At 39.4% G+C, this 15,684-nt stretch overlaps 1 protein-coding gene across 1 annotated transcript in view; it reads right to left on the minus strand.

The window, feature by feature from the left end:
• Positions 1-858: 858 nt before the first annotated feature.
• The window catches only part of rgs9a (regulator of G protein signaling 9a), a 29,887-nt gene continuing 15,061 nt past the window's right edge, over positions 859-15,684 (minus strand). Inside the window, exons 7-17 of the mRNA XM_050069088.1 lie at positions 14,032-14,108; positions 13,258-13,339; positions 11,636-11,698; positions 8,708-8,737; positions 8,453-8,514; positions 8,067-8,180; positions 7,198-7,313; positions 6,625-6,712; positions 3,904-4,042; positions 3,239-3,321; positions 859-2,186 (exon numbers count right to left, since the gene is read on the minus strand). Of these exons, the coding sequence (XP_049925045.1) occupies positions 2,030-2,186; positions 3,239-3,321; positions 3,904-4,042; positions 6,625-6,712; positions 7,198-7,313; positions 8,067-8,180; positions 8,453-8,514; positions 8,708-8,737; positions 11,636-11,698; positions 13,258-13,339; positions 14,032-14,108 (1,011 nt within the window). The 3' untranslated portion in view covers positions 859-2,029. The remainder of the gene's footprint in view (positions 2,187-3,238; positions 3,322-3,903; positions 4,043-6,624; positions 6,713-7,197; positions 7,314-8,066; positions 8,181-8,452; positions 8,515-8,707; positions 8,738-11,635; positions 11,699-13,257; positions 13,340-14,031; positions 14,109-15,684) is intronic.

Below are 15,684 nucleotides of genomic sequence, written 5' to 3' on the forward strand. Positions count from 1 at the left end.
TCACATACTTGCCTGTGTCATTTATCTGAACCTAGACAAGGAGGAAAAGGATATCCACTAGGTGGCAGGTTAGGGCTGACTAAATATCTGTAAGCATTTTTTTTTAAATTTAATATACTTTATTAATCCCCCTGAGGGGAAATTCAATTTTTCCACTCTTGCTGTCAGTTACAGACAGGTCCAAAAGACACACACATGCAGTGCCCAGGAGGTGAACTGGCACCTCTCCAGCCACCAGTCCACACCCCATATTTGGTCCGGATGGGGACTCGAACTGGTGACCCTCCGGTTCCCAACCCAAGTCCTTATGGACTGAGCTATTGCCTTTGAGCACTTTGAGCTACTGCCCGCCACCTAAGTACAGCCTCACAGAGCTTGTTGGGAGTGTGCTGCTGATTTGACTCCTTATGCAACAAGATGCAGTTAAGCCCCAGCTGTTAATGGGCTTAAAAAAAATGGTTGTGCAAATCTTCAGAATTAAATGCTACATTTTGCTAAATGCAGTTAAGGACCAATGGTGTCTTCTGAATAAGACCCTCCCCGCTTGGTAAATGCCCACATCTTTCAAACTATGGGCCCCCAGTTTGTAAAACAGAATTCCTGTTAAAAATTTCAAGTCTCAAGGCCAATCTCAGACCACTCTATGATGACATTAGACCAGAAAGCTTCTCCAGTGTACAAAACAACCCAAACAGCCTACTGTGAAAAATGGTCTGCAGAGGTTAATAATATAGACTGTAGAAAATGTGTTTGAAGTCACTTGTATGGGTCCTCCTTCAACTTCAACAGTTTTCACATCTGATTTAACTATCAACACACACAATGCAATTAAAGGCTGCTTTATCTTGTTCTCGTTTATTAAATTTGCCCAAGTAACCAAATACACATACTGTGAAAATATTCCATAAAGAAATTAATCTTAAATCTGATTAAACATCTTTGTAGACAGCAGTATATATAGCCACAATTATTCTATTTTCATATGTACAGCAGCAACACAAGCCAGCGTCTAATGTACACAATAGTGTGTGGTATGGGGTAATACGCATGGAAAAAATATAACTATTACAAGCTCAGCTAAAGAAAAGAAATGCTGTTTAGTTAGCTCTAGAGAAAATTAGACTAGCAATAGGCTTGGCTTTGGATAAAGCGGCTAATGTAACACAATAATAACATTTTGTTGTATATAGCATGAGATAAATTTGATTTCTTGATACAACTTTTGACATTATTAATGTTATTTGCATAGAAACACAAAATACTTGTGGCAAGTCTCTGGAACTGCTGTATCATTTTCTAAAAAAAAAAGAGCTCATAGTCCCGTTGTTTTTGTTTTGAATCTCTTTGTACTCATTTTGAGTCATTTTGCAGTTGTTTTGCATTTCTGTGTTTTTATATTGAGTCTCTTCATAGTCATTTGCGTCTCTTGTGGTCATTATGAGTCTCTTTGTAGTCGTTTGGAATCCGTTTGTTCTCTTTGTAGTCATGTGTGTCTCTTGTAGTCGTTTTGAGTCTCTTTGCAGTTGTTTCACGTCCGTGTTTTTTCATTTTGAGTCTCTTTTTACATTTTAAGTATCTTTGTAGTCTTTTTGATCCTCGTTTTGAGTCTCTGATTTTGTTTTGAATCTCTCTGTAGTCATTTTACAGCTCTTTGTGGTTGTTTCTTCCTTTGTGATCGTTTTATGTCTCTTTGTAGTTCTGACTTCTTTTTTGTGGTCGTTCTGCATCTTTTTCGTTGTCATTTGATTGACTTTTTCAACAAGAAATGTAAACAGTCATTTCAAACACTGTCTGAGGAGAGCCCTGGGCCTGTGTGTTGTAGGCCTGTTTAGTAATCGTTCCATAATGAAAACTGGATTTCTCACATTTGTTAATTAGCTAAAACAGAACAACAGTCATTGGCATAACCCTGAAGAGCAAAGCGAATTCCTCTGTACAGTGTATACACTCTAACAGGGCTGGTTCCTGTGTTCGTACTTTGCGTGTGACATGACATGTGGAACCCCATACACACACATATTACATGTCTTTACTTATTCCTGTCTATTTTGCTCATCATAGCCTTGACATCGACAGGAACAGAGGCAGCAGCTATCTTGGCCTTTTCCTGCTCCTCCTGCTGCCAGAGGATGATGGGATGGATGCCTAGGCCTCGGTTACTGGCATTTTGCTCCAGCTGGGCTGGACTAGGGGGGAACAGAAACATGATGAACTCAGTATGATGGGAAAGCCTTTATTTGTAGGGACAGTACTTTCAGTGGCTTTTAATTGGTTTAAAGAAGCAGGTTCAGGCATAGTGACAGTGTAAACATAGAGTATAGTTAACAGTTCTTAAAAGCAAGCCTGGTCCTGGGCAGACATCAAGTTAAGATTTGTTTTAATAGCCATATGTTCACTGAGCAGCCCTAAATGGTTAAAGGATCTGTTACTCCAAACTATAAAACATTTTTTCTAATATCTTGCCAAACCATATTCATTTATTTATCCATGGTAAAAGATGGACATACACCTCTGAGATTTTTGCCTTTACACCAGTGCAATAGAGGTGAATCAAATTTCGAAAGCTTCAGAAGCTGACAAGTTCAACAGCAACCTTTATTATTCTGGATAATGCACAGAGTTCAAATGTACCATTAGTTACTTATCATGAAAACAACTTTTTAAGGTGATTTAACTGCTCCTTTATTGACAACGGCCATATTAACAACTCACTTCAGGCGCCACCGCAACATTCACATTACCCATTACTTTCACAATAAGAGTCCCCCACTTCTTCTAATATGATAAACTTCATACCGGCAGTTGTGTAGAGCTACTTGGAATCATGCAACTAGTATGCAAACATAAGCATATTAACACCTTTAGTTTTTGGCCTGCAAATTCCATTGTATGTTATTTTATTTGGAAGCACTGCCAAGAGCATTTTTAAGCTCAGGCTGCAAGTTTCTTGTTTAGCCTGTAAGCATTTTTCTGACCTTGTAAGTAGATGCTGTTATGCCCATTTAGGTTAGTGTGTGTTTGAATCTGTCATAAAACCTGACAAATACTTCAGTCTATACAGAGTGTTGGCATAAGTAAGTACCCGGCTGCGAGGCAGACATGTCAAGCAGAATTATACGAATATTTTGAAGTCTTTATGTACATAAGGAAAAGGAACATGGTGAACATGTGGTCAACATGTATTCATGTGCAGTGATTGCTAGATATTAGAAAGGTAAGGTAGGAATCAGCCACCAACCTGAAGTTATGAGCCACAGGGTTCAGTGCCTTCTTCTGGATGTCTTTGTATACTGGTGACTTGAGGTAACGGAAGAAAGTATCCTGTAACAATGAAAGAACATGAGACTGCAGCTGACCTTAGCTTCAATAAACAAAAGTGCCTTTAATCTGAAAATGTGGACATAATTTGTATCACAAATGATATACAGAAATATTAAATGCTGTAGCCTTGACTTAAAGAAACAATGTCTTATCTGGTAACTTCTGTAGGCCAAGTAGTGTTGGACCATTTTGAGCAGTCTGAGCAGTAACAATCTCTGCACAATCAAGTTTCCTACCCTTACACCGATCCGGCAAATTGTGAGCAGCACCTCTGAATGTCAGCTCATCAACTGCCTCACACAGTTGTCAATCATGTTGTAAAATCCCTGTTTCATAGCATTAAATAACTAATTAAAATCAAACTTATCAGAAAAACGAATACTTGAAACTACCTTAAATACCAGAAACCATCTAGATAGATAGATAGATAGAACAGAGAGCCAGACATCCCAGTAGATCATACCCTTAACTGTCAGATGCTTATTGGTATTAACTACCATAAAAGGTGAATTGTATGCATTATTAGCTTGAGGTCAGAAAACAGAGACCTTTTGCCTCCTTAAAAACAACACACAGACACACCTTTTTCATGAGCAGGAAGACGTGTGTCTGAGCTGCTTCCAGCACGTAGCGGTGAGGATGCTCAAGCCCTTTCACTGTCAGACCCATTGTCCTGCCATCAATGTTGATCCAGCGGGGGGCGCCAGGGGCCAGGAAGGTCCTGAACACACAGACACTCAGGGTCAACCGGCTCGGACACTTTATGTTCTCAATCGGCTATATGAGGGACAAGGTCCACACTGTTTTCTGCACGTTCGAATATTTCCCATTCTGAATTTGTGTTTTCTCTTGCTTCTTCTATCTGGATTGAACTGGGTGTGGCTCTGTTGGAAAAAGGTAATGGCAGTTGGTGGGTTGTTTGCTGATGTTGGCAGCACATAAATCAATTTTGATCAGCCCACACCCACACAGCCCTGAGAGCAGAGTGCCTTTTTTCCACTGTGAAAGTCTTAATAAATGATACCTCAGGAAATCTGATATTTTCCTGACTTTATCTTTTATTGTTTCTTACTTATTCATGAAAATGTCATTTAAAAGGTAATTTCACAGCGGGGTTTGACTGTCCTCTCTGATTGAAAGTTTCAGTCAGTTTCACCCCTGACCACAGGCAGCATCCCTGATGAGTCCTGCTGGGTGTGGCACAGACAGATAAGCAGTTGCACCTGTAACCTCATCCAACAGTGATGTCACAGTGTCCTGGGGTACACTTCTACACTAATGCAGCAAGATGATTAGTTAAAATCATTTGAATTTTTTCATGACTCCCCCATTTGCATTTCATTAAGGCTTAAAGTTACGAATAATCAAGGGTATATAGTATGGGTGTAGCTACAGCTTTTGCTATTTCAGTGTGATTTCAGGTTATGAAAGTTAATTGTAACATTTTGGTCACCTACAAAAGTCTTGCTCAGCATTTGTTTGTACTCAACCCTCAAAGGATAACCAGTTTTTCCAGTTTGTACATTTTGTTTTTTGTGGTTTTGAGCCTATTTTTTGCTGGCAAAAATTAGCCTTAGCATTAGCATTACCACAGTTAACCTGCTTTGTAAATGCACCATGCTAACCAAGCTAGCAGATAGCGCTAGGGTTATCTCGCCTACTTCAGAATCCGAGATGGCAATGGCCAAAATACATATCCTGCAATGTAAAATGCAGTGGAAGTGTGAACCAGAATTAACGCCCCTCTGTTGTATGCTTCCACACACCAGTCAAGTTTCTCTCACAATTTACATTCATGTCTGTGAAAACATTGGTGCTTAACACACATTTACCCCCGGCAGCACAGAAGACCTTTACTATCAGCACAGTTTCAAGGTGGGGACCCAAGATGAATGTCACCAATTACGTATCCTCTTCTGTTCCTGAGATATGACGTTGAATAATGGCCAAAAAAGGTTTTTTATGGAGAACATTATGATGTCACAGTGAAGCTGACCTTTGACCTTTTGAATATAAAAATGTCATCAATCATTATATAATCCTATTAGACATTTGTATGAAGTTTTGTCATAATTAGCATATGAATTCTTGGGTTATGGCCAAAAACATATTTTGTGAGGTCACAGTGACCTTTGACCACAACATTCTGATCAGTTTATTTTTCAGTCCAAGTAGTTGTGCCAAATTTAAAGAAATTCCCTTAAGGTGTTTTTGAGATATCACGTTCACAAGAATGAGACAAATGGAAGGTCACATTAACCTTGAGCTTTGACCACCAAAATCCAATCAGTTCATTGTTGGGTCAAAGTAAATGTTTGTGCCAAATTTGAAGAAATCTCTTGAGATATATCATGTTCACAAGAATGAGGCAGATGAGGTCCCAGGGAGCTTGACCTTTGACCATTAAAATCTAATCAGTCCATCATTGAGTCCAAGTGAACGTTTGTGCCAAATTTAAAGAAATTCCCTCAAGCTGTTTTTGAGATATCAAGTTCATGAGAATGAGGTGAATGCAAGGTTATGGCAACCTTGACCTTTGACGTATGACCATCAAAAACTAATCAGTCCATTTCCAGTCCAGGTGGACATTTGTGCCAAATTTTAAGTAATTCCCTTAGGTTCACTAGAATGGGACGCACAGATGGACAACTCAAAACACAATGCCTCCGGCCATGACTATCACTGGCACGGGGGCATAGAAATATGGCACAGTACAGTGCTGGATAACTCCCACCACCCACGTGTTTTTAAATTGAATGCTTAATTAGAACTGAGTTAGGGGTAGGCCTGGGTAGGGTAGAGTCATGAGGATAACAATGACTCTGTTTCTTTATGGCTTACAAACATGCTGTTTGTGTACAGCCCTGCCTCAGTTGTGTATATAGTCTGCTCCTTTTGTACACATCAAACAATTTTTCTTCATACAAAGTACACATGTCCTCTGAGAAAAACCTGAGCAGCAGTGACACTCACTGATCCTTAAAGTTTGATCAAGACCTATCTGACAAATGGTGAATGATGGAGAAAAGGACAAAATGACCTGTTAAAGAGAACAAGAACATAACACAGCAGACTATGACAGAGCACAATCAGCATACTGTATGTACAGTATACAGACAGATATATGTGAATATCTCCAGAGGATTCTCTTCTTAATGTTCATAACAAAATAAAGACACGTGTACATGTACATGTGAGCCAGTAGTTAGTATCTGACAGTGGATATCTCAAACACACACACACACACACACACACACACACACACACACACACACACAGAGTCCATTTTTGTCTTTCTCTTACTTGAAAATGGACTCAGCTTTTGATGACATGGAAGATGCAGTTCCCCACTTCAGTTCTTCAGCTGCTTCCCAAAAAGCCAAGTTCTCCCCTGAGACACATACACAATTTAAATACAATATATACATTTGGACACAGATTTCTACTTTTTCTATTTTTTTTTTTACCCAATACCTGCATCAAAGGGTAACTTCTGTATTTTTCAATCTGAAAACTATATTTTTCATCTTTTTGTGTCTAAGTGACTAATCAGAACAACAACTTCTAAACTGGTCAACTGCTGAGATATACCACTGCGGCTAGCAGCATCAAAACTGATTGCAATGTAATCCCTGCAGGCAATTGAGCACCATCAATTTACATTCAAAAGTGTGTGTTTTTGCCACCGACAGGCTCAGATTTTTAAGTGTCTGACAACATTACCAGGACCAGGATTACCAATGTACCCACAACAAGGGCAAGGGTTCCAGAGAGAGTGATGTTTAGAAACACCAAACATCCCTAAACTCAACCATCCCAGAAATGCTCAGTCAGGTTTAACATGATTCCAGATAAAAGGTGTTTAATGATACATACCGCTGAACTCCTTCTTGAGGAAAACCTTAAAATCGTCTCGGCCTCGTAGGTCGCTTAGCAGCTCGAACAAGCTGAAGGACCAGCGCTCGACTCGCATCTTTGTGGGAACCTCGACTCTGGACACAAACACAGGCTGAGTCATTCACTGGAAGTCTTACTACTCAGACATGACTGTGACGACTCAAGTTTACGAGGTTTTTTTTTGTGTGTGTGTGTGAGTGAGAGAGCCTTTGGAGGGAGTGAGAGGACGGAAACACCAAAGAGAGTCTCATGCTGGTGGCCTAAAATAAATGGTGCGACAATTTGTACTCAGTGTTAGCGAAATTGTCATCTTACACATCCCATGTGGAACAAGCTGCAAGATATAGAGTATAATTAATATATCGCCCACCCCTATCTGGACAGTTAACAAAAACACCTGGTTTTAGGGTAAGTAAGATGCCAGGCTGCATGAATAAGCATTGCAATAATCCTCAAATTCTAGAAACAGCCCTAGTGTTCAGTCCTCTTCTTGCAAAGTTTCCATGTTGATAAAATTTCAACAAGACAGTTTACAGATTTGCATGGTTAAAATCTCTGGCCGTGATGACAAGCTGGCGTAATGTTTGTGTGAAATTATTTAAAGTTCGCTGCTGGCCCCTTGGAGAACAAATAGTCTCTACAGTCACCATGTTACAAGGTAAAGCAATACATTGCAAGGTAACAAAATCAGGTTTCCATCCAAATCTAAAATAGGAGTTCACAATCTAAATTCATGGTAGAGGTCTGAAGGGCTTGACAATCACAGAGTGCTGTTTATTTAAGAGTGATAATCTTTATATATCTTTAAGATGAAGACAGACAGAAAGAGAAAATGCAGCAGTCCTCACCGTCTCATGTTGAGAGTCCAGTATGTATCATTGTCCGTTTGCCAGGGGTTGCTGGGTAGACAGGGAGCCAGGAACGGGTCATGGTTTTTGTACGTTGTGATGTACTTGGCCAGTCTGCAGAGACAGAACTATTATGACAACAGTAGAATTCACAGATCCTCCATGTTAGCGTTTTCTAACTGGTATAGCCATCGTTTATATGGTCACTAAATGCTGATAATCTAAAACTCCTGTTCTTGTATCTAAAATATATTTCATTATATATAATCATCATGTAATGAGGAGATATAGATTTCATAGTTATTAGAAAGTTGCAAGAAAACCCTTCAAATTATTTTTCAGTCATAGAAAGATCCCCAAATAGATAAGAAATCAGAGGAACTTACGCTCCGAGGGACACACTAGATTTGACCTTTGACCTCATGATAGCTTGTTGATAGAAGATGTTCTAGAATAAAAGCGAAACACAAATAAAATTGTAATTGTGTCAAAGTTTTATAAATCAGAGAATATCAAACTATCCACTGTTAAATCTGGAGACAGGTGCCCATTTGGGATTTTGCGGGTGCTGTGATAAAATCAGACACTACATCACTGTGTGTATTTTTAAACATCATTACTTATCAAAAACTGTGACTTACCATGCGTCTGTACGTGTCAAAGGTGATTTTCTACAAAACAAGAAAAAAAATTGTTTACACGGGAATAGACTGTTTAGCTCATACTCTTGTGAAAAGCACAATGTATATAGGTAGCTATAATAGAGGATTGAGCACACAGGAACATCCTGAGGCATCACACCTAAAGAAAGCTACTCAGAAAACTACTACTGTTAAAGCACAAATGGAAGGATGGGAAAAAAAACAGTCCCTCCAGGGTAAATGATTCTTGATCTTGCTTTTTTTGTGATTATTGCAGCATAAAATTAATACCTTTGCAGGAGCTTTTCAGAAAAATGGACTATGAGTAAGATCCTGCCTACAGACCTGTGTAATAAAGAATTACAGAAAGAGTGAACTAGATTACCGCCACACTGACCCTGACCTTTTACCTTTGACCACAAAATTCTTATAAATTCATCCTTGGGTCTAAATGGATTTTACGCCCACTTTGAAAAAAAAATCCATGTCCATGAGAATGAGACAGATCAGGTTATGGTGACCTTGACCATGGACCACCAAATTCTTATCAGTTCATCCTTGAGTCCAAATGGAAGTTTGTGCCAAATTTGAGGAAATTCCCTCAAGGCCTTTTTGAAATATTGTGCTCACGAAAATGAGATGAATACAAAGTCACAGTGACCTTGACCTTGGACCACCAAATTCTTATCAGTTCATTCTTGAGCCTAAATGGATTCTCTCAAGGTGTTGAGATATCGTGTTCACAAGAATGAGACGCATCAGGTTACAGTAATCTTGACATTTGACTTCTGACCACCAAAATCTAATTAGTTTATCCTTAAATCCAAGTGGACATTGTGCCAAATTTGAGGAAAATCTCTCAAGGCATTCCAGCTATTGCCGGTGTGGAGACATGAAGATGTCTAAACTTGGCTAGTTGAAATTGTAGGTTTCATTGGATTGACCTGGTTTTGTTTCGTCTTATAGACCTATTTTATGCTGTAAAGTAAAAATTGTAAGCATTTTTCCCATATGACAAATTTGTTATGGAATTATTGCAGGAATTAGACAAAATTGCAAACCTCGACAATTATGCTGTGTCTAGTTGATTATACATTAATCATTACAATCCCAACATCACAACTTCCTGGAGAGACTGACTAAAGACTACATGGAATACAAGTTTAAGAGAGTAATTTACACATAAAAATGAGAACTTGGGTAAAACACTCAATACTATCTTATTTTCTTAAGACTTTACTTTCTTATCTTTATAACTGTAAGGAGATCTGTGGAAAGAGAAACAGACAGGACAAGGAAATGTCATGAATAAAGGTTCTCTTCACACAAGAACTACATAGGTTATGCACTTACTAATACAATTCAAAACACCATCATTGTGTTAGATTCTCCAAATTACAGTTTGAGCATAATTCACAGTTCATTTTTTGCATATTACAGACAATATAATATTGGTTAACAAAGATACTGTTGAATTCAAGATAGGAGCATCAACAGTAAACTTGCCCACATTTTTTCTTTACAAGCTTAAATGTATCTGAAGCTGAAATGAGATCCACAAATAATCTGAAAAAAAAAGAAGCAAGACACAACGCTAGTCTAGAATATCAAACAAACACAATTCAATATCATGTAAAGAATTAAAGGAGTATTTGTTGTTATGACATCCCTAATGAAAACCATCGGTGACTACACCAATCTATTTATCACTTCAGGGCCCCATGGGCCACTGGGCCTGTACCTGGTTGGCCTATTCAGTGATCTATTCATGTTCAAAGGGGTAGCACAAACAAAGTAGCAATCTTCCTTGCTACCTTTAAGGACAAAGAGAGGTCTCTTCACATCTTGAACCTTCTGACAAAATGCTTCCGTTGGTTGTTTATCTGCTCATTTTAGGTATGTTTTTTTTTTGTTTTTAAAAAAACAATCTTTTCTTTAATTTCTACACTATATGTGTTCCAGTGTATTCTACAGTGTATTCTGGAACAGTAAAAGTGAAGTCATTTAATGGAAATAATTTGTCCTCTTCAAGTTAACATGAAGGGAATCATCCTCTTGTAGAACACGTTTCAACCTAAGCTTTCTTGGATTTGATAAGAACCTTAAATCAACTTAGCGCTCCTGAGATAGCGCAAGCAGCAGGTTTGCCAAACTTCTTCCAAGGAAAGTAATAGAAGCTTCTCAAATTGCTTGGAACAGTGTTTCTCACATTTTACCGTGAATTATAATGTTAGTGTTACCTCAAACAGTAACACAAGAATCTCGTTGACAATTTCATTATACTAGAAGCTTATGGCCATCACGGTCAAATATTTCATGTTTGCTTCAGACACATTTTCCCATCAGTTTGGCACTAACTGCTGCAGCATCAATGAGCTTTTGTTATGGAGCAGGTGTTAATGAGAGTAGTGCCATCAGAGCATTGTCAAAGTGTTCTGTCACTGCCATGACAACCAAAACACATTTATCAGATTTGCATTCATGTATCAAATAAATAAATTTACACGGGTGTACAAAGCTCCAATTTCACCCACTGTCAATAACACAGCACAGAATATGAGAAATCTGCAAAAATGACTTGCTTTGTTACTTGTGTTGGGTGTGATAAAAAGTGGATGGATCTGTTTAAAAGGACAGGAAATATAGGAAATGAAAGAGAAATGAAGGGTGGAGGAGAGGAGAAGAAATGAGTGATAGATTAAGAGAGAGTCACTGAGGTTCTAGTCTCTAAGTGGATGTGTCTGTAGAGATCAGTCCAGCAGTATTACTCTCCAGGTTAAGCTCCTGTAAGTTTCTTAGAAGACCAGCTGACCTCAATCTCTCCACTCTATGTGTGTGTGTGTGTGTGTGTGTGTGTGTGTGTGTGTGTGTGTGTGTGTGTGTGTGTGTGTGTGTGTGTGCATGTTTTTGTGTTTACTGACCTGTTACCTCATCTGCATTGGGATCAATGAGATGCTCTGGACCACAGTCCAAAGCACTGTGAGTACGACGCTGTAAACACCCAAGACAGACTCATGAATAATGTACGGTCAAAATAATACATCTGCATTTTTCTGCTGCTAATGTAGATATAGATATAGTAATATGCATTTATATGGATCATATATATTGCACCCATTTTTCACAGATTTAAATTAAAGATTTAAAATTTTTAGTGCTCTTAGTAGATATATTTCACTTGAAGTCACAAATTTGTTGAAATCTGTGTTACTGAGCATTTCTCCTTTTCCTGTCGCAGCAATATGATACGGTGACAGGTGGCTTCAGTTCATAACGCAGCCAGACAGCACCCGCTGTGGTGGTATGATACACCGCTGGATGGCATCAGGTTGAAATGCTGCCAACATAGAATAAGGATAATAATAATAATAAATAAGGAGCTGGGAAGTTCCTTTAGGGCAGGCGGGAAGGTTGGTGGATGGGTCCATCAAACCCTAGACTTTCAAAGCAAAACCATGATGTTTTTTTTCTAAACCTAATCCCATGCTTTTTTTGACATTCTGTTGGTGTTGGTAGTGGAGTCTGGATGTCAACAGCAGACTCAAGAAGATACCTAGTGCACAATATGTAGGCAAGTAAGGCAACTGACAAAGCAGTGATATGTGATGACTTGGGGTGAGAATGTGTTGGTGTGGCATCTCAAGATGCTGATTAAACAGCATCACTACTACACAGGTGTGTCTTAGGATGGTCACAATAAAAAGACACTCTAAAATGTACAGTTTGATCACACAACACGATGCCACAGATGTCCCAAGTTTTGAGGGAATGTGCCATTGGTATGCTGACTACAGGAATGTCAACCACAGCTGTTGCCTGTAAATTGAATGTTCTTTTGTTTGTGACAAAAAGCCATCCCCAGTGTCATTTCTGTGAATTTGGCAGTACATTTGACAGTTTGTGCAGAAGTCCCCTGGTTGGATGTACTTGGAGGTCAGTTGAAGGGTTTTTTTTGGGGAGTTTTCCTTATCCGCTGCGAGGGTCATAAGGACAGAGGGATGTCGTATGCTGTAAAGCCCTGTGAGGCAAATTGTGATTTGTGATATTGGGCTTTATAAATAAAATTGATTGATTGATTGATTGAGTTGGATGTACTGCCAAATTCAGGGAAACACCAAATATGTCTTGTGTTAGTGAAATGGACATTCAGTTCACGGACAACAGCTGTGGTGGACATTCCTGTAGTCAGCATGCCAATGGCCCGTTCCCTCAAAACTTCTGTGGCATTGTGTTGTGAGATCAAACTGCACATTTTAGAGTGACCATCCCAAGGCACACCTGCATAGTAATGATGCTGTTAAACCAGCATCTTGATATATCACACCTGACAGGTGGATGGATTATCTTGGAAAGAAAGAAGGGCTTACGGACACGGACTTTTACAAATTTGTGCTTAAAATTTGAGCAAAAGATATCTATTGAGTGTATAAAAAGTCTTAGATCTTTAACTTTTACCTGTAAAAATGGGCAAAAACAAAAGTGTTGCATTTAAATTTTTGTGTACACTGACCGGTGGCCTGTTCACCATTTAAATTTTTGTGTACACTGACCGGTGGCCTGTTCACTATCCAGTAAGCCCTCTCCTGGCAATCAAACACCACACGATCCGGCTTCTTTCTCTCCTTACCAGCCCTGAAACACACACACACACACACACACACACACACACAAATATCAGGAAGGCGTGGGTGTCAAGAGGAACTAATTTAGCAAGTTCTAAAATCTAACTTATCAAAATGCTGACTATGTTCACAGATTGGTGAGTTGAGCTGATTATACTTGTCTCTGAGTACAACATCTTACTTCTCAAGCCACAGTTTGGGGGTCACAGCCCTGAGTGCTCCGATTACCACTGGCACCACTGTTGCCATTACTCCCCACATCTCTTCTAGCTCCTCTTTATATATTTGGCACTGGTACTAAAACAATGTTATAGAATATGTAACCCTAATCAGATGCTATTAGGTCTGTGTCTAGAATAACTGATGAACTACTCATGTTGGCTTCACTGTAAAATTTAACTATAGTGCTATGATGGCTGCAGAGGTGGCGCATGGAGGACGCAAGTGCCTGGTTAACAAGTTTGTGATTATGGTGGAGTTTGCAGAGAGCTGACGATATCATGAAACAGGTTGAAGAAAGCCTCAATAATCTTTTACTTATCAGTAACACACATCTGACAAGGACTTCTCCACTTAAAACCTGCTCACCACAATTACTGCTCTGTCACAGGGTAAAGTAAAGTGAATGACCCCGTAGATAATAATTTTGTAGACAGAGAAAGTCCCTGAGATTGAATAGCAAGCTGTAATGGTTTCACCTACTTGTACTGCTCGGTGGCCTGCATCACAATAAAGTCCCATTTGTGGTTCAGCCATTCATGGAGGTGGTTGTAATGTGCCTGTTTAAAATACAAATACAGAGACAATATGGAGCAGCAAGTTGTAAAGGAGGAAACAGATCCAACAGTCAGAGCAATAAGGGCCTTTTCACACCTCAAAGTCCAAGTCAAGATTTGCATTTTTGTTCCATTGTTAAATGTATACATTTGATCTGCCTGGTTTGAGTTTTACATTGCAATTATGCCAGCGCACTAAACAACGATACATGACATACCCATATCCTGTCGTCATCATCTGCGGGAGCTACATTTCCCTATACTTGACATTGACTGGCTTGTAGACAGGATCCCATCCTTTCATATCCTCTCCTTCTCATTCTCTCTGTAAATTATTGAAAGGTGTCTGAACTTTTGAGTCTTTATAAAATCGTCTCCTCCTCTCCTCATGTGCTACCACGACTCATTTTGTCATGCTATGTTGGTTATTGACAAACTGACAAACATCCGCTGGTACCGGCGTCATATGTCCCAGAAGGATCTCAATGCTGATTTGTCTATCGCAGCGTGATTTGGTCACTGAAGTTCAGATTTTTCAACTCTCACAAAAAAGTGTATGACACAAAATTGCGTTATTCAGTTTATTCAAACTGCTTCATTCGCCTATTTCGAGTCATTCACGGCGCATCCATCATGCCGCCTGGCAAGAATTTGCATCTAATCAGGTCTTTTTATTGACTTTACATGTAATTCACTCATCTGAATTGTTTTATTCCAGCCTGGTGTGAACACAATTTAAGTACAGTAATCGTCACTCTCTGTTGACCAGCCACACACACTCTCACAGCACACTGACACACTACACTACTATTGCCACTTGAATTTGTTTGCCAAGAATTCCTGTAATTACTCCGAAAGCCCAAACCATCCAAAAAATGTTTTCCCACTAGAAACAATTCACACCACAGATCAAACTAAATAGTCCAAAAGACTGGACCAAACAAGGTAGGTATAAAAGGGCCCCAAGGGACTTTGGGACTTTTCAATTTGATCTGAAGCAAAAATAAATGTGGGAGACCTGGCTCGGACCACGGTCCGGACCAAACAGCCGAAACTTGATCCTACGAAAATTGGTGGTCTTGGTTCAGATCAAACTGAACTATGGTTCAGTTCATCTCTGGTGTTTAAACATATTTGGGATGGTTCAGACTTTCGGACAAATTACAGGAAGTTTTGGCAGGCAATGTTCAAGTGAGTAGTGTAGCACCCTAGTTCAGACCTTGGTTCAGACTCTCAGGTGTGAAAAGGTCCCTAACAGAGATGTGAGAGACCAAATTCCTTTGGAAACAACGAGCCTTTAATCAGGGTTAGCTTTCATATTTTTTTTGCTTCACATGCAATGAAAACGGTACATTTGTTCCACAAGCACATACACACACATACTAACCCCTAGTTAGGCTGACTTAGGCCTAGTCTGCCGGAGGACCCCCCTATAATACACCGGGCACCTTCTCTCCTTCTCTCTCTCTTTCTCGTATTCTATTACTGCATCTTGCTAACTTGGCCATTCTGGATGTCACTAACTCGGCTTCTTCTCTGGAGCCTTTGTGCTCCACTGTCTCTCAGATTAACTCATATC

The sequence above is a fragment of the Epinephelus moara genome, chromosome 18, assembly GCF_006386435.1.
Source record: "Epinephelus moara isolate mb chromosome 18, YSFRI_EMoa_1.0, whole genome shotgun sequence".
NCBI lineage: Eukaryota > Metazoa > Chordata > Actinopteri > Perciformes > Serranidae > Epinephelus > Epinephelus moara.